A 23,775-nucleotide genomic window follows, 5' to 3' on the forward strand; every position below is an offset into this window, starting at 1 on the left:
TATGTGGTCTGTGATGTGTTTTCACATTGAAGGATCCAGTGGTTGTGGATTGTAATCCAGTAGCTGCTCCAGGTCTGAGTCTTGGTCTGTCAGAACAGTAATCATGCTGGTGGCCATCACCAACGTGCCACAAGTCTGCAGCTGGCGGAGGCACTTGGTGCTTCCTCCCAACAGCTGTCATACCATGTCAAGACTTTCAGTCAGTTACAACCCCTCAGTATCACTGATGTTACTGAAATTATATGAAGATGAAATCTATAATGCCCCGATTAAAAGTGTGTTGTTTTACAGATTGACAGAAGACAGGCAGACCTCAGGAAGTTTGAAAAAGAACTAAAATATTTGGACAACCAGCAGAGTGGACCCGCTCATCATGTAGGTTGAACACTGATCTCTTGAACAGTAGTCAGTATTTCATACTTTTTTAGTTGTGTTCTTGGAATGTCTACTTGAGCTACTTGAGCTATTCATGTATTTTACAAAACAGGGAGTGACAGTTTGCTTCCTATCTCCCATAGTCCTAACATAGAGTGACAACCGCTTGCATGGATGCACTCTTGAATCCGGGGTCACCAGTTACAGAGTTATCTGCCTTCACTCATCCTCCTACCTCACATCACCTTACTGAAGGCAACACTCCCAACTACCCTCATGCTGGCTCTTTATAGCTGCTGTTTCATGTTGGGATTATATGTACTTGTCCCTGTGTTGTCCCAAAAAGGTTGGTGCTCCTTTTTGGGTTGTTTTGAATCATAATTTTTCTAAGTTATTCACATTTGTAAATTCGATAAGCCATGCCCACTCCAGCATCAGCGTTAGAAATTGGCACTAGTCCTTGCCAAACTGCCCAATGGTAAAGGTATCATTAGGACTAATAGAAATTTGACATTTTAAGGGTTTTGCTATATGTTATCATCATAAGGACTGATGGACGAAAACTGTTAGTTTCAAACGCTGTCCTGCACTGTTCACTATTGCTGTTTACAATCATGTACTGGCAAATACTGTTAACTGTTGCTGTTTACAATTATGTATGGGCAATGCACTGTTCATTGTTGCTGTTTACAATCATGTATGAGCATGCACTGTTCACTGTTGCTGATTACAATAATGTACGAGCATGCACTGTTCACTGTTGCTGTTTACAATCAAGTACGAGCATGCACTGTTCACTGTTGCTATTTACAATCATGTACGGGCATGCACTGTTCACTGTTGCTGTTTACAATCATGTACAAGCATGCACTGTTCACTGTTGCTATTTACAATCATGTACGGGCAATGCACTGTTCACTGTTGCTATTTACAATCATGTAAGGGCAATGCACTGTTCACTGTTGCTATTTACAATCATGTACGGGCATGCACTGTTCACTGTTGCTATTTACAATCATGTACGGGCATATACTGTTCACTGTGGCTATTTACAATCATGTACGAGCATGCACTGTTCACTGTTGCTGTTTACAATCAAGTACGAGCATGCACTGTTCACTGTTGCTATTTACAATCATGTACAGGCATGCACTGTTCACTGTTGCTGTTTACAATCATGTACAAGCATGCACTGTTCACTGTTGCTATTTACAATCATGTACGGGCATGCACTGTTCACTGTTGCTATTTACAATCATGTACGGGCATATACTGTTCACTGTGGCTATTTACAATCATGTACGAGCATGCACTGTTCACTGTTGCTGTTTACAGTCATGTACGGGCATGCACTGTTCACTGTTGCTATTTACAATCATGTACGGGCATATATTGTTCACTGTTGCTATTTACAATCATGTACGAGCATGCACTGTTCCCTGGTGCTGTTTACAGTCGTGTACGGGCATGCACTGTGTATTACGTCATTCCTCGTGCACCCACCGCCTGACGTCACTCATTTAACACTAAGCGAGGATACATACATCCCTGAATTACACATACATTTCGGCATCAACTTACAAATTGTCTTTGTCACAAATATAAATGGTCTGGATGTAAACAAGCAAAATAAATCTGGTTTGAAAACGAATGCTGGTGTCATAGAGGAAAACTGATTTTCTGTACAGTCGTGCCTCATTTATATGGACACTTGCGTCATTTCACAATTCGTCCGTATAAACAAATTTCCGTATAACTGAAACCAGCTTCTTACTGGAAGAGTTACTTCCCTTCAATCATGCAACTCATTACAGATGACAGAGCAAACAGGTACATCCACTCAATCTTTATTCATACAAGTTTCAAAAAGTCTGTCATGGAAGTTTGAACTGTCAATAATTGTCGATTTTCCTATGGTATGTCCAAATTCAGTACCATAATGCTTACTGATGGTTTCTAAACTTGCTGACGGGTGTTTTTCTTTAAACAGACAAATTTCCCTTTCTTTCTCGTGCTGTAACTGCGTGTCGCTTACGTTTCGCTGGTTGACAGGCCATACTTACACAACTTTGACCTCTGACCTCCACAGACGCCATATTTATTGAAGCGGATTACATGTACAATAAACAAGCTCGTCTCAAACGTAACTCAGTGTCACTTGGTTAATTGACTTCTCACGAATCAAAGGATTACCACCAGCGGAAGTGTATTGTCCGGGTGAGTGAGACAATTTTGTGTGCATTTCAGTGTTTTGTGTATGAAAATGACCGTCCAGTTCTGGAAACTGAATTTCCGGATATACGGGTAAATTTATGTAGTAATTATTTCGTTTTGAATGAAAATCGTCCGGGAAAGCGGGGCAAGACTATATTTATGGCAAGCTTTTTTTCCTAACTACTGTGTAACGTTATACATATGAATATAAATACATTTGATATATATTTTTGACATTCAGGTATTAGGCAGCATTTTGTTCACACACAATTTCTGTCAAAGCTGTTAAATGAAACAAATACTCGCACAACGTTCACTTTTCAGATGTTATGAAAATGTACATCTGAAACAAAACTCGGCATCATAGCACCCTCGTGTTGCACCAAGCATGAACAGCTATTGGATCATTGTAGATTAATCCTAGTTTAGTGTTAAATGAGTGTTTATTGAAGGTTGTATGCAAAATTAGGCAGATGTCCGATTTACACAGTATACTGTATTTATGAAAAGGCCCTTGACCGGTGATGATGCTTAAACGCAACATGTATATACAGAGTGTGTACATTATTATCTATGTGTGTGTGACATCAGACAGTGAGTGCACGAGGAATGACGTAATACATTGTACACCTCAGGATGCAGTTATCATATACACAGTGGAACAAGCTGATTAAACTCGTAATGTTTTACAAATTGCAGCACCATCTGGCGTTCTTGTAAACGTCCTTTCGTGTTCACTGACGTTCTTTCGTACACATTGTTCTTTCTTTTCTTATGACGTCTTTTCATAACATTTGACTATTAATATTGTGTACTTTTGACCTTTTTTTCAACTTTGTATTTGGTTAACCAGCATCTGTTTGTTTTGTATTTTGCCCTTTATTTGTAACATTTAGTTTTTTATTCGTAATATTTGATCTTTATTGCGTATTTTTGTCCTTTTGTTCCACTTTGTATTTTTTGACCGAATGGCCGCCCATCGACTCTCCTTGTGACAGTTACCTTTTTGGCCATACTGTACTGCCCCAGCAGATGCACCTCTCTATCAGTCTGTACATCACAAGGTCCTGCCTCACCGGATGCCCGACCGTAAAGCTGTGGATCACGATGCTCTGGCATTCACGTGGGAGAATATAACATGTATACATATCCTCCCCAAGTCCTGTTGCCATGGACCCTGCAGAAGATTATATCCACAGCAACCCTCTAGTAGTGCCTTATTGGCCATGTTGTGTGTGGTTTCCAGAGCTTGTCAATGTCGCCACAAACCGAGTACTAAATCTTACACTTAAAGCAGCCCTGCCCAGCCCCCGATTCACTTGCTCTGCGCATGTGGCTATTCTGCAAAGGGGACGGACGTCAGATGGTTTCTCCAGAAATGGCTCTATCGGTGGTCAACGTTCATCATATTTCCACTTATAGAAGTCTTTTGCTGCCTATGGCGACCCCATGAGGCATTGATGCTATGTGTGGCTGATTTACTCCTCTTCTTGCATGAGTCTAGGAATCTACATGATGGTAGCCATCAACACCATCTTATCAGCTTCCCAGTCTGACACAATATGTAAGGTTCTGCAGTTTCCCGGTATGATCAAGGGCTTGATATCAGGATGCTGAAGATCTCTTGCACTGTCAGGTTAGGGCATGGAAGGTCTATGTGACAGCAACGCAGCAGTTTCCACGTATCTGTACAGCTGAGGTGTCCCCACACGACTCAACCTACACCAACACAACAATTGATGACTGTGATTTCAGGATGTGTTCACTCTGTGTTATTGATATCAGAGATAAGAAGCACACTGCACACTGACATAGCACGCTAAGTATATACTGTAATGGAACAGACTGATCTCACAGTGGTGTTGATTCATTTTTGCGCATTAGATTATTCTAAAAGCCATGTTGTTTGTACAAAATTGTGATTTAAAATCAAATGAAGGTGGCGTTTGCTTACAGAGCTTATATCAGAATCATATAGTATGTATTTATGAAACTTTTTACTGATGAATTTTGTGTGTGATGTGCTGACAGTCTGTCCAACTGACTCATTCGGAGGAGACCAGAATAAGGCAGCGAGTGCTGCAGGACGCCCACGTCATTTGTGGAACCCTCAGCAGCCTTGGCAGTGCACGCATCATGAACATACTTCGCACGAACAATCGCAGGAACCCCTTCCTTTGTGCCATCATTGATGAGGTAACAGACAGTTTCAGCTTCAATTGATTAAGGCTTGAGGTCTTAATGCATCAAGATTTGTTTGTAACCATACACAATTTGAATACTTTGATACGATATAATGGTGTAAATGTTTAGCTCACCTGACTGAAAGTCAAGTGAGCTAATGTCATGGGCTGCTTGCCCAGTGTCCGGAGGTTCCTCAGAAACAACTGTACCAATGAGGGTGATACTTCACGTGATTGTTCCCACTAATGAAGACATGAATTAGATGACTATATGGCCACCATGTCAGCTATATAAAAAAAATAAAAAATCATGGCCTTTTTCTGGAAGTATTTACATTTTGATCTTGATTTGGCCTTTGCACTTTGACCATACTGAAAGTTGAAACTTCTTGTGGCTGCTCCTCGGCTGTTCTCTATCCAACAGTAGTGAAACTTAGTATGTACAGGTATTTAGTTTGTAGTGGGGTTCCATTTTTCGCTCTTTGACCATGCACCAAACTTATCTCAAAATGCATTCCATCGTACGGGGATTCGTACCTCAAATAAACGTCATCTCAGAAACCACTTGGCCGATTGCCACCAATCATGACATCTTAATTGGTTTGAGAGGTTCATATCAGATTTTCAATATGGCCACCAGGTCACCTTTATTGAAAAAGCTACAATTCATTCTGATCAATTCTTTAGTTCTCAAAGGGCATTTTTGCTCTGTTTACATCTCTGAAATTACCAGAGTGAGGAAACTGAATTTTGTATGTACATTTCTCTGATGATGACATCATATTTTGTTCAAATCATTAGGATTTGGGGGAAAAATTATTATCCTTAGAAGGTATGTTAGGCTAAGAGTTGAAATTCTGATTTAAATAATTATAACTGTTGTGTATTGCAAAAATGTTCTTAATAGTACATTCTTTCTTGCAGATTTGGAAACATTGTGGAAATCTAGTTTCCTTGTATCCTATTTGTTAACACTTTTGGCCTCACTATTTACATTGATTAATGCAGTGAATGTTGAACGGCAATACTGACAGCTACTTTTTGTTATCTATAGTGGCTGTTCACTACATATCCAGGTGAGCTACAAAACACTATTTTGAATGGCAGTTCCATGCATGGTGGCTGTTGTTGTAGGCAACTCAGTCGACGGAGCTGGACTGTCTGATCCCGCTGCAGTATGGTGTGAGTAAGCTGGTGATGGTGGGCGACCCGGAGCAGCTGCCGCCCACTGTAATCTCCCAGGTACAACACCTCCACCACAGCCCCACTCCAAGCATCCTTAGTACTTAGGACGATACTAACTCCTATATCTATTACTGACTTAGTAGTCCTAGCTGTAAGATTGTTTTGTTGGACAGGGCCCTGGTGTAACCCTAATACAAAGCAGGTGACTCCAGGGATATGAACGATGACTGTTGAACTGTATGGATTGATGATCAGTGGTAATACATTCCGACTTCTAATACTGAAACAATGTTTATTCTAAAGCAATGACTGTTAGCGATCGAAAAAGTGTGAAACCCAGGTGAAACTATTCAGGACTTTGAAGTGTGTGTTAGTGATGGTAAGGGCCCTCAAGACTAAGGATATGTTTTTGTGTAGCATCAACATGACAGGCAGATGAAAAAAACAGCTAATCAGGAATGTTCTCATTCTGCCTACTTCCCAAAATGTCCTACATTCTTATGACAGGTTATGATCTGTTGATTGTTGTTTCACGTTTGAATTGTTGAAGTGTCCCCTAATGAGAATGTGGAATAGCCCCACTGTGTTTCCAGTGTGTTTCCACTGTGCCTATATTGCAATGTGCTTTCATTATGGTGGCTGTAACTCACAAAATGGTTCACAAATGAGAAGTCTTACTCACTTAGTTTGGGTTTTAATGTGCGCTTTCTGCCATATTTCCTATTTTGTGCACGGGCCCGCCAGGCCATTTAGTGACGTGGTCGAGAAGGGTACGTCCAAAAGGTAAGGCAACCTGGAGGGGCTTTATGGTCACTTAATTAATTTGGGCGGAAATTTGGAATTTGGAAATATGCCATGCTAAAAAGGTGGGGGAACCAAAGGAGTTTGTGAGGTTGTGTGTTTTTATAGATTGATGGTTTATGTTATATTGGTAGCTAGTTTTTTGGGGGGAGAGCCCAATTAATAAATCTGTTAGGATTAGGGTTTTTTGGTGTTTTATAGTTTGGGCGCTGTGTACGGCTGTTACTATCCCCATTTGGTTCGGCTGTGAAGATCGATTGATTTTTGGGGAGCCTAAAGGATAGTTTTGTTGATGTGGATGCCAATCCCGTGCATTTTGAGTCCTGGGCAAAGGGCCCGTCTGTGTATATGTGACACTAATTTGGCAATTCTTCATGTATGTATGCTCGTGTGGTAGATTTAGAGGTGTTTTGGTCAGTTTCTTTATTAAGTTTGGTGGAAAGAGATATGTCGATTTTGGGAGGTTTGTAGTTTGGGTATGAACGAGTTGCAGCTTTAGTAACGATAAGGTGTCACAAGAGTGTCAGTCAAAGAGTCTATTGTAGTTTAACAAGAGACAACATTGACTGCTCAATGGTCAATCTGTAGACAGGATCTTCTGTCAGCATATTTGATGTTACCGATTGCAGTGATAAATTCTTAGATATTTGGATGATGTTTCCTTACCTCTTTGTTCAATCCTTTGTGAAAACATTCAAAGTGATTGTCCATCCTTGGGACTGTGTTATACTGATTCCAAAAGCCCAGTCAATGTTATGTTGTCTGCAGTTCTGGCATCACCTGGACATGGTCCACAGTGAGTAATGGGGGAGCTGCAGCTCCAGGCATAGGAGTGGGTTGTCCTTGTATTCACAACATCATGCCATAGGGCTTGCGTATAATGGGAACAACTTCTGTAACTAGGAACATTCCCTGAACCGCACAGCTTCAACATGAGAGAGTTCTTCTACAGTGGTTGTCAGTGTAGTATATTGGAGGAGTGTGACGAGTGTGTTGTAGGTTCACCTCAGCTTACTTGGGATGTGGGGTACATGGGACTGCACTGTTGATCAGGTTTGTTGGTGACATGGAAGCTATTGTTGTCTCTTTCAACCAAACACCTTTCAGCCTGTGTGTGACTGATGTATTAACAGAAAGCCAAGGACATGAAGTTTGGGCTGTCCCTGTTTGAGAGACTGTACTCCTACTTCAAGTCAAAAGACCAGAATGTTGTTCTGATGCTGAAGACACAGTACCGCATGGATCCCGCCATTCTTAGCTTCCCCAACCTGTATGTGTATGACGGCCAGCTGAACACAGACAGGTAGGCCATGTACCTTCATATACACTGCCAGGCAGCAACACCTGGGGGGCCAGGTAAAGGTGCTCACTTCAATACTTACGCTGCAATTGAATAGGTCCCATGTGTTACAGAGTACTAACTCTTACACTGACTGTACCCTCACCCCTACACTGACTGTACCCTCACCCCTACACTGACTCTACCCTCACCCCTAGCCTACACTGACTGTACCCTCACCCCTACACTGACTCTACCCTCACCCCTAGCCTACACTGACTGTACCCTCACCCCTACACTGACTCTACCCTCACCCCTAGCCTACACTGACTGTACCCTCACCCCTACACTGACTCTACCCTCACCCCTACACTGACTGTACCCTAACCCCTACACTGACTGTACCCTCACGCCTAGCCTACACTGACTGTACCCTCACCCCTACACTGACTCTACCCTCACCCCTACACTGACTCTACCCTCACCCCTAGCCTACACTGACTGTACCCTCACCCCTACACTGACTGTACCCTCACCCCTACACTGACTGTACCCTCACCCCTACACTGACTGTACCCTCACCCCTACACTGACTGTACGCTCACCCCTAGCCTACACTGACTGTACCCTCACCCCTACACTGACTGTACCCTCACCCCTACACTGACTGTACCCTCACCCCTACACTGACTCTACCCTCACCCCTACACTGATTGTACCCTCACCCCTACACTGACTCTACCCTCACCCCTACACTGACTCTACCCTCACCCCTAGCCTACACTGACTACCCTCACACCTACACTGACTCTACCCTCACCCCTACACTGACTGTACCCTCACCCCTACACTGACTCTACCCTCACCCCTACACTGACTCTACCCTCACCCCTAGACTGAGTCTACCCTCACCCCTACACTGACTCTACCCTCACCCCTACACTGACTGTACCCTGTGTGGATTTTGTACATTTGATATTTGGACCATGTGTTCTGGGTTTCAGTTCAGTTGGCATCCGAGTCAGGAACTGGCCACTGTTACCCTACCTGGTGTTCAACATAGAGGATGGGCAGGAACAGAGCTCAACTGAAGGGTGGGTGTACCTGTCTCTTACACCAGTCCTTCGCAGCAGTCCCTATCTAAAGTACATGTATTATCGTGAAAGAGAATCTACAGCAGCATGATCAGATGACAACACTCCTTCCTCTTCCTCTTTGGGAATTTGAAAGTTTTCTCTTCGGGTATTCTGTGATGTGAATGGATGCAAGAAATGTGAAACTACTAGCACATCATTGGAGTTCCTGTTGTAAGAAACAATGGTTGACTTTCTTTAATAAATGTTTTTAGCCAAAAATAACACTACTGATCCCAAACTGTATACTGTGGGCTGTGCCTAGTTGCAGACAAGAATAACACTACTGATCCCAAACTGTGGGCTGTGCCTAGTTGCAGACAAGAATAACACTACTGATCCCAAACTGTATACTGTGGGCTGTGCCTAGTTGCAGACAAGAATAACACTACTGATCCCAAACTGTATACTGTGGGCTGTGCCTAGTTGCAGACAAGAATAACACTACTGATCCCAAACTGTATACTGTGGGCTGTGCCTAGTTGCAGCTTCCCGGACTGAAAGTCTGAGTGAACTCACTCCTTGGCCTAGCTGGCATTGATGTTTGTCACCACAGCAGGGTTTAGTGTTGATGAAGTATTAATTGTATGAGAGTATGTAGGACCACATGCGACTTGACATCAAGATTGTTTTTATTGTTAGATAAAAAAAAATATTGATCAAATTGTGAGATATGTTTAAATCTCTAGTTCAAGTGCCAGAGAGCATGTACCTTGGTAAAATGTGTAGCACTTCAATACAGACTTAATCATCGCATCTAGGCATAGATCATTCCCCTGTTGTAACAGCAGATTCCATAAAAATGCCCTGAAATCTCCTGAGCTGTTCATTGTGGCCATAGCACATTGTATTTTAGTTATGTTTGTCAGAAAATGTTTACTATATGTTCTGTGTACTACTTGGACAAATTGGTGTAGCATTCCAGACTCATCATGTGTGTCCCACAGCTGTTTAGAAGAACATGTCTGATGTATGTTGTATTTATAATGTTGATAAACATTGTGTTTCAGATTTCTAAGAATTGTTACTCTTTAAACACTTGTAAATCAGATAGCACATAATGTTTGTCAACATAAATAAGAACAAAACTTGTCCTTGTGAATCCGTTTCTACAACAACCATGGTAATGACATGTAGGTTTTTACTGCCAGGTCAGTGAGCAACCAAGCTGAGGCCAACTGTGTAGCAGAGCTTTGTCAACTTATCATGACCCGCTCCAAGATACCAGCAACCAGGATTGGAGTTATCTGCCCTTATCAGAGTCAACGGTGTCTTGTCAATAACTCACTCAGCTACAAGTAAGTACTTTTGTAGTCGCAAACAGGATCTTTGTTTCTTGTTTTGAGTCACACTCGGCAGTATACCAGCTATGTGATGGCGGCCTGTGAATAATAAAATCTGGAAAACACATACTAGTGGTTATGAGCACTGTTATGTCCCACAGTGTCAGGGTGTCTTGACACACAATTATCCTTTTCTTACAAGTCTGACCACCAATCCTCTTATTTGCCTGGCATGGCAGCTTTATGCCGTTGGGGACCTATTCTAACTCAGAGTTCCCTCGGGATATGTTGGGCTGGGCTGGGTTGGGTGACTCAGACACTTAGGGCAGGTGGGTGCTGAATAAGACCCGGGTACCCACAGGACTACTTGGACCTGTGGTTAGTCATGTGATATATTATTAATGACAAGATTTCACTAAAATTCCATGGTTACACTACAAGCCACTAATGTTTGCATATCTACTTACTTTCATATGTTTGAAGAAAGATAAAATTTCAGTCAGCTTCAGTGTATGCATGATTGTATGTTTTATAAGTCTATGTAAATAGTTTTTGCCAGGGCTCCAATGAAACAATTCCCAATCAAATATTAAGTACCCACCGCATGAGACCTACAGCTGGTCCCATGGTAGGGTCTGATTGTAGGGGGTCCTGTACCGAGGTAGTAACTTTGGACTCCTCCCCTCCCTTTACAGGGGCACACAAGATCAAACATATCCTGAACAGTTTAGCTTCTGTAAGATTGCTATGTGGTAGATGATTTTATCAGGATTCAATGAAAAGCTCTCAAAATGGAACGAATGACGACAACATCCATAAAAAACACATGTTAAGAAGAAAAAGCTAAAGTTGTGGAACCTGTAGCATTAGCAAAGGTATGAGGTTTGTTTTCCTATTCTTCTGCATGTAACATGGACTGTGTTGTAATGCTTGTCTCCTGCAGGCGAGTGAGAGATGTGGAGGTCGGCACAGTGGACGGGTTCCAGGGCCGGGAGAAACACGTCATCATCATGTCCTGCGTGCGGGCTCGCAGGTCCGCTGGAAGTATTGGGTATGTTACACACCGTTAGCCTGGGTCGGGGGATATTTTGTTAAGAGGGCTTTTTCAAGTTATGTGTTTGAAAGATGTCTTAAGAAGAAATGTTTCCAGTGAAAGTCAGGGCAGCTTGACTCCTCATATAGTTACCTATGATGATAAAAAAGAGAGAAAACAAGTAATGGTTCCGATCGGTTGACTTTGCAGGTTCCTGTCTGACCGAAGGAGAATGAACGTGGCTCTCACCCGTGCTAAGTATGCCCTCTACATCCTAGGCCATCTTGACACTCTAAAGGTCAGTTCAGTTTCTGAGTGTGGTACCATGTCTGACCCCAAATCCCCATGGGGTACTTACCTTACATGTAGTAGTGGACCATGTCTGTCCCCAAATCCCCATGGGGTACTTACCGTACATGTAGTAGTGGACCATGTCTGACCCCAAATCCCCATGGGGTACTTACCTTACATGTAGTAGTGGACCATGTCTGACCCCAAATCCCCATAGGGTACTTACCTTACATGTAGTAGTGGACCATGTGTGTCCCCAAATCCCCATGGGGTACTTACCGTACATGTAGTAGTGGACCATGTCTGACCCCAAATCCCCATGGGGTACTTACCTTACATGTAGTAGTGGACCATGTCTGACCCCAAATCCCCATGGGGTACTTACTGTACATGTAGTAGTGGACCATGTCTGACCCCAAATCCCCATGGGGTACTTACCTTACATGTAGTAGTGGACCATGTCTGACCCCAAATCCCCATGGGGTACTTACCGTACATGTAATAGTGGACCATGTCTGACCCCAAATCCCCATGGGGTACTTACTGTACATGTAATAGTGGACCATGTCTGACCCCAAATCCCCATGGGGTACTTACCGTACATGTAGTAGTGGACCATGTCTGACCCCAAATCCCCATGGGGTACTTACTGTACATGTAGTAGTGGACCATGTCTGACCCCAAATCCCCAGTGGGGTACTTACCGTACATGTAGTAGTGGACCATGTCTGACCCCAAATCCCCATGGGGTACTTACCGTACATGTAGTAGTGGACCATGTCTGACCCCAAATCCCCATGGGGTACTTACTGTACATGTAGTAGTGGACCATGTCTGACCCCAAATCCCCATGGGGTACTTACTACTGTACATGTAGTAGTGGACCATGTCTGACCCCAAATCCCCATGGGGTACTTACTGTACATGTAGTAGTGGACCATGTCTGACCCCAAATCCCCATGGGGTACTTACCGTACATGTAGTAGTGGACCATGTCTGACCCCAAATCCCCATAGGGTACTTACCTTACATGTAGTAGTGGACCATGTCTGACCCCAAATCCCCATGGGGTACTTACCGTACATGTAGTAGTGGACCATGTCTGACCCCAAATCCCCATGGGGTACTTACCTTACATGTAGTAGTGGACCATGTCTGACCCCAAATCCCCATGGGGTACTTACCGTACATGTAGTAGTGGACCATGTCTGACCCCAAATCCCCATGGGGTACTTACCGTACATGTAGTAGTGGACCATGTCTGACCCCAAATCCCCATGGGGTACTTACCGTACATGTAGTGGTGGACCATGTCTGACCCCAAATCCCCATGGGGTACTTACCGTACATGTAATAATGGACCATGTCCGACCCCAAATCCCCATGGGGTACTTACTGTACATGTAATAGTGGACCATGTCTGACCCCAAATCCCCATGGGGTACTTACTGTACATGTAATAGTGGACCATGTCTGACCCCAAATCCCCATGGGGTACTTACTGTACATGTAATAGTGGACCATGTCTGACCCCAAATCCCCATGGGGTACTTACTGTACATGTAATAGTGACAATCTGTTTGTTTCAGAGAGGACAGGACTGGCGTTCTCTCATAGATGATGCCAAACGTAGGGACGTTGTTGTCAACGTACCAACTGTCAATAATTTCAGTACCATGGCAACTAAGTGTTTCAAGCCACAAAAGGCAGGCCTTTAGATCGACTTGTGAAAAAATGATGCACAGATAATAAGAAGATTTTAGTGTTTTATTTCCTGTATAATGGTTGAACTGTGGTGATGATCAAGGTCAAGGTCAAGGCCGATGTACAGGTGTGACAGAGTTTGGATATTGGACAACAGGCCTTCCCAAGGCCCTTACTCGACAACTGTGTATATTTGGCAAATATCTACACATTGCAACCAGCATGTATCTATCATATATATATCAGTAAGACTATTTGTATTTTCCAGTACTTATATTTACTATTGTACAGTTGGCAATGTCCTTGGTGTTTGTCAAAGTGCTTGTAGTTTTGTGGCCAAGGACAGAGAATGCCTGTATATATGTATAGAAGAATTCCATCATGGTGGCAAGGATGTTTGAATCATAGAGGCAGCAAGAAAACGTGACGTCTTCATGTATGTTGGATTGCTTATGAAAAGTAAGGAAGTTTGCTTGAAGTGAAGGTCCAGTTGGTGCATGTTTCTTGAAACAGCATCATGAGGTCAGAATTTGACACCTCCATCAGTATGACATCAGCAATCTATGGGAGGTATCAACACCATTTGTTTGGTGTGAGAGTCAGGGAAGATAAGAAGACGCACTGAAATCACTCACTCAGAGGACAAGAACTAATAATGTTGTTCTTGTATTTGTAGTATTAAACTTTCATTTTGACAGACACTAGTGTAAAGTAAGGGGGAGTGGTATGTCTTATCCTCCTCTCCGCCTTTCATATTCTTTTTAAAAAAACTTTGTTTTTACATTTCTTGTGTTTCCATGGAAACATCAAACTCTCAAAGAAGTAGCATTTGTTTCCCACCAAATCACTACAGCTAATGAATATTTCTGCTTGTTTCTGGTCTAAAACATGCTAATATTGTATTTATGTTTGCAAACACATATTGAGTAACAAGTTGAACTAATGTATCAAATTAAAGGTGGGGGGACCGATATGTTTTTGAGTAAAAACACATGCTGCCTTCCTGGTTGTTCTAGTGTTACAACAGTGTTGTGACAGTCCCATCCCCTTCTGACACTGGTGATGTCCCCATGTCACAATACAAACACCTTTGTGTACGCTCCGGAACGTTGGTGGGGAGTTAAGGTTGTAGTTTTTGACAAGGTGAATTTTTGTGAAAAAAAATGAAAGGTAAGGTAAATGATAATAATTATTAGCTCTATCCAAACTATCAACTTATAGCGCATTCTTTAAGTTAGTCATTGATATTGTAACTTGTCATACCTATATAGCAATGGACAACTGCAGTGCAGGAATGCTTTGAGCTGTTGATTTCATGGAGCAAATTGCTCAGGATGCAAGTACCGGTATCTTCAAGCGATACTTGATAAGTTTCAACATTTTGACATACATGTGGAAACATGGTGCCAGACGTGTAGGAACATATTGTGAAAGGAAACAGTGCAGATAGGTGCTGCATACTCTCTCTACATAATGACAGATAGCAGTGCCAGACGTGTAGGAACATATTGTGCAAGGAAACAGTGCAGACAGGTGCTGCATACTCTCTCTACATAATGACAGATAGCAGTGCCAGACGTGTAGGAACATATTGTGAAAGGAAACAGTGCAGATAGGTGCTGCATACTCTCTCTACATAATGACAGATAGCACTTTGATTTGTAGGACAGATCTAAACTTAGTTTGTGACTTAGTGACAATTCTTTTTATTTTGAAAAAGTTTTTAACTTTGTATTTTTACGGTAGTTGGTCTTGTTACAATAATTTATGTTTATCACTTATTCACATTTGTCCCAAAGAAGTAGCTAGGAAAAATTCTGGTGTTACAGGGAGGAATGTTGTGTTTACATAATCCTGAATGATGATGTGTTTTGATAGTCAAGCTTTTATTATATTGTTTGGTCATGATTATTAACGATGATGTAAATATTCAATATGTGCATCATTGTTTTGTTACTTTAGTTTTTTGGTATGCATTTCAAAATGAATGCAGTGTAGTTGAATGGCATTAAGATGATTGATTTTTTTCACCATGTGTAGCGATAGTTGTGTTAATGGCTGATAATTACCGGCATAAATTGCTTACTGAAGCTACCTCTTTACCACACAGCCTTGGTAGCTACAGGATGGCTTCAGCTTGGTGTAGTCCTAAACACTTTCCGATTCACATACTGGTTTAGAATCAGCTGCACATAATTGTATATCGGCATATATAAGATATCTCCACGATAAATCTCAAAGAACAATGGAGAAAGGGGCATATTATATTTCATAAAAAAACTTTGTCTTATCATGACGTAATTTCTGGAGATTCAACCATGCTCTCGCAATTTGATGAAGACTTACATTATTTGATGCTATTTTTGAGAGGGTAGTGAGATGTTGCCCTTTATACAGTAAACTACGTTTATAACAAACACGCTTATAACTAACTGGCGGATATAACGAAATGTTTTTATGGTTTCAGCCATATGCTGTATATATGTTTATAACGAATTACATTTATAATGAACTAAAATTAGTGGTCCCTTTAAGTTTGTTATATCCGTAGTTTACTGTAGATGTAGCTCGGTAATGCAGATAAACACAATGGCCGAATGATTGCATCCCATAATGTTGATATCACATATACATGTATAAGAAGTACATGTTCGTGGTAGTTGTTTTCCGTACAATAACTGCAGGTATGATAAACCAAGTGATTTATTCTCCTTGGCAGTGTTTTATTTTACAATAAACAACTCCTCATTGTTAATTTCTTAACTATTACACTGCCACATCGGGTGAAGCTGGCATATATATAATAAAGGCATAAGAGTTCATAACTGTTTAAATGGTACAGACTATTTACTGCCAAGACACTGGAATCTCAAAGTAGAGCCTGTATCAGCAAGATCTGCTGCTAGGTGCACATGTAAACCAGGTGTAGAAATCCCCTGCCTGCCGACCCAAACATTTGTCAGATATACACCAAGTAAAAAAAACAAATCTTTCTTCATATTGTAATGTGATATGATGCGCAACTCCAAAGTAAAGATGGTGTGATAAAATACAGGAAAGTTTAAAACTTCTCACGTGTCATCATCAAAGGAAAGAAAAGAGGCTTAAATGAAAACTTATGTAGTCATTCAGGATATGGTACCATCTTCATAAGGCAAGGGAATTATCTGCTTGTAGGAGTCCAGTTTCCACCATTGCCGAATTAGGCTGGAATTATGGAGTAACATTTCTGCTGGACTAATGAGTCTATGCATAGTCCATCAAAATTGTGGAATGAAATTAATATTGGGTTCATAAACAACATGGTGACCACCCTGCAGATTCCGGTGGATTGCAGGATTGACAGATAATGTATACCATCAACTGGGCATCTACAGATGATTTCCAAATCTTTTCTGACATGTTTTAATCAAGGTTCTCAAGTGATTTGATGTACTTTGCAGGGGTAAGACCCATTTCATTACAATAAAGATCTTGATAATCAATCAGAATGTCTGGACTGGGCACTGCCATTTTATTTGCAAAATATTCAAGTGATAGGAGAGGTGGAATCTGAATGGTCAATAGGAGGGACATAGAAGGGACATAACTCATAACTGCCACTGGCTGCACTACGATCGAGCCACGGAATTCTAGCCTAGTCTGGCAAGGGAACTTGTAGAGTCAGTCAACTCTCTGGCATTGGGAAGATGGATATGGTACATGTTACAATAATAGTCGTATCTACAGTTAGTTACCATACTCTATGCATGTCCTCTGGTATATGCTTACTCAGTGATGCAGTATAAAGTAGATATTCCATTTGACCTCTCACTGTCACAGTAGATATTTCACAGTATCTGAGGCACTGCAACATATAAATGGCAAATGCAACCATGGACATGAGATACTGAAGTCTGGAAATCTGCAGGTCGGATAAAGTAGAATGTATATGTTCACATCAGGCCAAAAAATGTACTAATGGTACTAATAAGCAGAAGAAGGAGGTAAGTCATATAGCAGTCAATTCCATAGCCGTGTATGCTCAACGCAGGACAGATAACAGGATGTAAAACAATGAAGTTAATCATCTGACTGATGCCGTGGAAGTGTGTAGAATATTGGAGGGGTCATGCAAATATGACAGCAAAAGAGGGTGGGTAACCAAATGTTATGAAAAAATGTGGCATAAACAGTGTGCATGCATTGCAGCAAAGGATGATAGTCGTCATAAGACCCAAGCCTTATAAATTACCAACCCCCTAGACAGTAACAATGTGATCAACAACTGCTAAATATTGTTATGTATTAATGTTGTTTATGAAGCTATGCACAAGGCCGTGAAGACTCATGTTTTATCAAAGTATCAACTCTATCCAAATTTACTTTTTCTGTAAAAGCTTTGCTGGAATGATCTATCATTTATTATTTGGAAATTGAACTGATCCATACATCACTATTTATCAACTTGTACTCACACGGTTTTCTTTTAGGTTATTGCAATTTTAATACTATTATTGCATGTTTCCATTAAAAAGTCATGTTTGGTTTGTGGAAGTTGTGATTTCAAATGGATTATTAAAGACATGTGACCAACAGTGTGGAGTTTGTTGTGTCTCAGTGAAGCCATTACACTATGCCAAGGTCACCTTTGTAAAACAGCTTGTTGGAAATGAAGGCAAACAAGTTAAGATTGCTGATTCTTGAAGGATCTATATTACAATCTGATCTGCACCATTCCACGAAACAGTATTACACTTCTTCTCTACCCAGTCGGACGCTGGGCACCATCAACGTCTGTCGCCTATCGTCACTTTGTATGTTTTGATATAAATATGAAGGCCTTGTCTTCAATATACCTTTTAGGGGATGACCCAAACAGATCAATAGAGGTTATCTAGCGTGTGTGTTTGGGAATGGTAAATATCCTGCATTAGGAATAAACATTGTATTTAGAGAGCCTTGGCGAGCTAAATACATAGTGTTTATTCCTAATACATCCCCAAACACACAAGTGTGATAACCTCTTTATCATATAATGTCATTTTTTAATTCTGTGCTTCAAAATCGCTTTCCCTCTCTCAAAAACATTACCGAAACATTGCGAGTTTTCCTGGAATGCGCGCATTAATATTTATTACGTCCTAGGGTAAGTAATGTGTCGGTCGGACAGTGACAGTAGCCAATATAGTTCAAACTGAAATCTCTTTCTTATACAGTGGCGAAGCAACATGTACGCAAAACAACAATTGTTTTTAATTGCCTTTCGTGGCAATCGATTGGTCTGTCTGCTAGAGTAACTGCCCTTTGTCAAAGGGAAGCTACTCTAACCCTAGTCTATGAGACGTCACGACCACGGTCAGACGTTGTTGACAGTCGGTCTGTCCTGTCATAACGTCAAGAAGTGTAGTCAGATGTACACACAGCGACAAAACGAAACAAGGTAACAATTCAAACATATTTCGGCCAAATCCAACTTTTTTAATTTGAGGAGAAAGGTTCAAGCCGCAGAGGTCTACAAGCACAGATATGGCTACTGATCCCGCTTGGCTAGGCCTCGTGCCCTCGCAAAATTGTGTCGAAATTTATATCTCCAAAGTTGCCAAAACTTATAAAATGCCTTATCTACGTCACAGTTAGACACTGACTTTCAGTATATTAGACTGTTCTTTTGATAATGAAAGCAATTATCTCTGTAGTTTATCCAGATTCCTGATGGTTAATTCTGACTGGCGACGCCATGTTTGTTTATAAACTGTGAAAGTAGTCCTACTTGACCTTTGATATTTGCATCTCTATCCGCATATGACCCCAACGGATATTGTTTTTATCCGTTGGCTTTATCCTGCCGAGAAACCTTCCCATTATATGATAATTAGTTTTACATTACAGGTCAATAAACAAACACTGTCAAATTCTACACAGTTCTATATAACCACATTAACATGGTAATTTTGACCCTCTGCAGATCTTCTTGCAGTACAAACGTGAACTTACCAAGGAAAACATTTTTTTCTATTTAAGAAACATGCTTATATGTATACTGGAAATCTGGAAAGCTTTGCCCCATGAAATTATCACTAACACTGGCCTTAACTACGTCTGGAAAATTTTGTGACATCCTGTTTATGAGATTACCAAAGATCACTTTGTATCCCAATTGCGACGATGCTCATGATGTCAATCACTGGATTGTCTGGTCCAGACTCGATTATTTACAGACCGCCGTCATATAGCTGGAATATTGCTGAGTACGGCGTTAAACAACAAATAAACAAAAACCAACCAAAGATCAAAGCTACAAAGTAGGAGGTGACTAGATGACAGGGTAACACCGTGCTAGTCATTGATTGTTTAACTATAGATGCATGTGTTGCTGTAGTTGACAAGGAACGTTGGAGTGACCTGTTTATCTAACAGTATAGACTGGACGGTGAACTTTCCTGATCAGACTACAGACACAGTGACAAAGTGTAATTAAGGAAGCAGGATGTGAGGGGTTATTTATTTAATTATGTAACTGGTTGGTTGACAATGGAACGAAAGAAATAGAAGAAATATGCCTCCTTGCGTTTTTGTTGTTGTTGAACTACAAATATAACTGCGTAGTGGAACTATTAAGAGTGTGTGTCACTCCAAGTTTTCGCACTACTTTCCTGATTGCAAAACTTTCCAGATCTACAGTCTAACTCGGGTACTTCATCAGGTCGGGACATGGGTATTGAGTAGGGCCCGGGTACCCGCAGGACTACCCGGACCCAGTGGTTGTTTAATGACAAACATTCACTACAACTCGATGGTTACACTACAAATGACTAATGTTCACATATTTTTCTGACTATCCACACATTCCCTATATGCTATATACCTATATGCTTTAATAAATTCGAGCTTCAGTAAACTTCAGTGCATGCAGGGTCGGATTATACGTATATTTCCGTCCCAGCCCTATCATGCATCATTATTATTCGCCAACAGGTGGTGGAAGGAGGATATAGAAGTGGGTGTTGTCCCTCCGTCCATCACATTTCGTTTCCGGAGCAGAACTAAAAAAACATGAGAGATATCTTAAACCAAACTTGGCACTTAGATAGGTCTAGAGGTTAACTGGTGCCTTTTGATAGTTTGGGATCTCCAAAGGCTACCAAGGCAACAACTTAGAGACTGAAAATGGCGATAGTGCTTGGCACATAAATAGGTCTAGTGGAAAACTCCTTTTGATAGTTTGGGATTTAAAAAGAAAATATTTTTTGAGTTTCACTGACGACTTTGACTTCGACTGTAAATGGTGGAAGTGCTTGTTTCTGGAGCAGATCTTGAAAACCGTACTATATTTCTTCATTTAAATTGGCACATAAATATGTCCAGTGATAATCTGATGCCTTTTGATAGTTTGGGAGTTTTTACTTATGTTTCCTTGGCAAGAACATAACTCGGAAACCATTTACACATTATACAAAAACATGTGCACAGGGTTGTTAGAGAACCGTTACCATCATTACCTATTTGAGATGTATACCACTTGACAAAGTAACTTGGACAAGGTATATGGTGTATTATTGTGAAAACACAATTTACAAGGGCACCTGAACCGGCCTACTTCATCGCAGTGCATGCCGGTAACATGAACAGTGGCACCCGAACCAGGCTACTTCCTTACAGTGCATGCCGGTAACATGAACAGTTGTACCCGAACCAGCCTACTTCATCGCAGTGCATGCCGGTAACATGAACAGTGGCACCCGAACCAGGCTACTTCCTCACAGTGCATGCCGGTAACATGAACAGTGGCACCCGAACCAGCCTACTTCCTCACAGTGCATGCCGGTAACATGAACAGGGGCACCCGAACCAGCCTACTTCCTCACAGTGGGTAGTTGTAACATGAACAGTGGCACCTGAACCAGCCTACTTCCTCACAGTGGGTAGTGGTAACATGAACAGTGGCACCCGAACCAGCCTACTTCATCGCAGTGCATGCCGGTAACATGAACAGGGGCACCCGAACCAGGCTACTTCCTCACAGTGGGTAGTTGTAACATGAACAGTGGCACCCGAACCAGCCTACTTCCTCACAGTGCATGCCGGTAACATGAACAGTGGCACCCGAACCAGGCTACTTCCTCACAGTGGGTAGTTGTAACATGAACAGTGGCACCCGAACCAGCCTACTTCCTCACAGTGGGTAGTTGTAACATGAACAGTGGCACCTGAACCAGCCTACTTCCTCACAGTGCATGCCGGTAACATGAACAGTGGCACCCGAACCAGGCTACTTCATGGCAGTGCATGCCGGTAACATGAACAGTGGCACCCGAACCAGGCTACTTCATCGCAGTGCATGCCGGTAACATGAACAGTGGCACCCGAACCAGGCTACTTCCTCACAGTGCATGCCGGTAACATGAACAGTGGCACCCGAACCAGGCTACTTCCTCACAGTGCATGCCGGTAACATGAACAGTGGCACCCGAACCAGGCTACTTCATGGCAGTGCATGCCGGTAACATGAACAGTGGCACCCGAACCAGGCTACTTCCTCACAGTGGGTAGTTGTAACATGAACAGTGGCACCCGAACCAGCCTACTTCCTCACAGTGCATGCCGGTAACATGAACAGTGGTACCCGAACCAGCCTACTTCCTCACAGTGGGTAGTGGTTACATGAACAGTGGTACCCAAACCAACCTACTTCATCGCAGTGCAGGGGCGGTCGGGTAGCCTAGTTGCTAAAGCGTTAGCTCGTCACGCCGAAAACCCGGGTTCGACTCCCGACATGGGTACAATGTGTGAAGCCCATTTCTGGTGTCCTGCGCCGTGATGTTGCTGGAATATTGCTCAAAGCGGCGTCAAACCAAACTCACTCACTCGTCGCAGTGCATGCCGGTAACATGAACAGTGGCACCCGAACCAGCCTACTATCTCACAGGTGGTAGTGGTAACATGAACAGTGGCACCCGAACCAGCCTACTATCTCACAGGTGGTAGTGGTAACATGAACAGTGGAACCCGAACCAGCCTACTTCACCGCAGTGCATGCCGGTAACATGAACAGTGGCACCCAAACCAGCCTACTTCCTCACAGTGCATGCCGGTAACATGAACAGTGGCACCCGAACCAGCCTACTTCCTCACAGTGGGTACTGGTAACATGAACAGGGGCACCCGAACCAGCCTACTTCATCGCAGTGCATGCCGGTTACATAAACAGTGGCACCCGAAACAGCCTACTTCCTCACAGTGGGTACCGGTAACATGAACAGTGGCACCCGAACCAGCCTACTTCCTCACTGTGGGTAGTGGTAACATGAACAGGGGTAACATGAACAGTGGCACCCGAACCAGCCTACTTCCTCACAGTGGGTAGTGGTAACATGAACAGTGGCACCCGAACCAGCCTACTTCCTCACAGTGGGTAGTGGTAACATGAACAGTGGCACCCGAACCAGCCTACTTCCTCACAGTGCATGCCGGTAACATGAACAGGGGCACCCGAACCAGCCTACTTCATCGCAGTGCATGCCGGTTACATGAACAGTGGTACCCGAACCAGCCTACTTCATCGCAGTGCATGCCGGTTACATAAACAGTGGCACCCGAAACAGCCTACTTCCTCACAGTGGGTAGTGGTAACATGAACAGTGGCACCCGAACCAGCCTACTTCCTCACAGTGCATGCCGGTAACATGAACAGTGGCACCCGAACCAGGCTACTTCCTCACAGTGGGTAGTGGTAACATGAACAGTGGCACCCGAACCAGCCTACTTCCTCACAGTGGGTAGTTGTAAGATGAACAGTGGCACCCGAACCAGCCTACTTCCTCACAGTGCATGCCAGTAACATGAACAGTGGCACCCGAACCAGCCTACTTCCTCACAGTGGGTAGTGGTAACATGAACAGTGGCACCCGAACCAGCCTACTTCCTCACAGTGGGTAGTGGTAACATGAACAGTGGCACCCGAACCAGCCTACTTCCTCACAGTGGGTAGTGGTAACATGAACAGTGGCACCCGAACCAGCCTACTTCCTCACTGTGGGTAGTGGTAACATGAACAGGGGTAACATGAACAGTGGCACCCGAACCAGCCTACTTCCTCACTGTGGGTAGTGGTAACATGAACAGTGGCACCCGAACCAGGCTACTTCCTCACAGTGCATGCCGGTAACATGAACAGTGGCACCCGAACCAGCCTACTTCCTCACAGTGCATGCCGGTAACATGAACAGTGGCACCCGAACCAGGCTACTTCCTCACAGTGCATGCCGGTAACATGAACAGTGGCACCTGAACCAGCCTCCTTTCTCACAGTGGG

General features: G+C 42.7%; 1 protein-coding gene across 2 annotated transcripts in view; it reads left to right on the top strand.

Moving 5' to 3' along the window:
- The window catches only part of LOC139473631 (uncharacterized), a 56,404-nt gene extending 42,205 nt beyond the window's left edge, over positions 1 to 14,199 (top strand). For both annotated transcript variants that reach the window (XM_071256305.1, XM_071256306.1), the window contains exons 14-22: positions 292 to 375; positions 4,621 to 4,785; positions 5,907 to 6,014; positions 7,892 to 8,061; positions 9,042 to 9,131; positions 10,322 to 10,468; positions 11,397 to 11,504; positions 11,697 to 11,784; positions 13,367 to 14,199. In XM_071256305.1, coding sequence (XP_071112406.1) covers positions 292 to 375; positions 4,621 to 4,785; positions 5,907 to 6,014; positions 7,892 to 8,061; positions 9,042 to 9,131; positions 10,322 to 10,468; positions 11,397 to 11,504; positions 11,697 to 11,784; positions 13,367 to 13,495 — 1,089 coding nt within the window. In that variant the 3' untranslated portion in view covers positions 13,496 to 14,199. The remainder of the gene's footprint in view (positions 1 to 291; positions 376 to 4,620; positions 4,786 to 5,906; positions 6,015 to 7,891; positions 8,062 to 9,041; positions 9,132 to 10,321; positions 10,469 to 11,396; positions 11,505 to 11,696; positions 11,785 to 13,366) is intronic.
- The last annotated feature ends 9,576 nt before the right edge of the window (positions 14,200 to 23,775 follow it).

Source organism: Haliotis cracherodii, unplaced genomic scaffold, assembly GCF_022045235.1.
Source record: "Haliotis cracherodii isolate W230 unplaced genomic scaffold, xgHalCrac1.p SCAF_3, whole genome shotgun sequence".
Taxonomy (NCBI): domain Eukaryota; kingdom Metazoa; phylum Mollusca; class Gastropoda; order Lepetellida; family Haliotidae; genus Haliotis; species Haliotis cracherodii.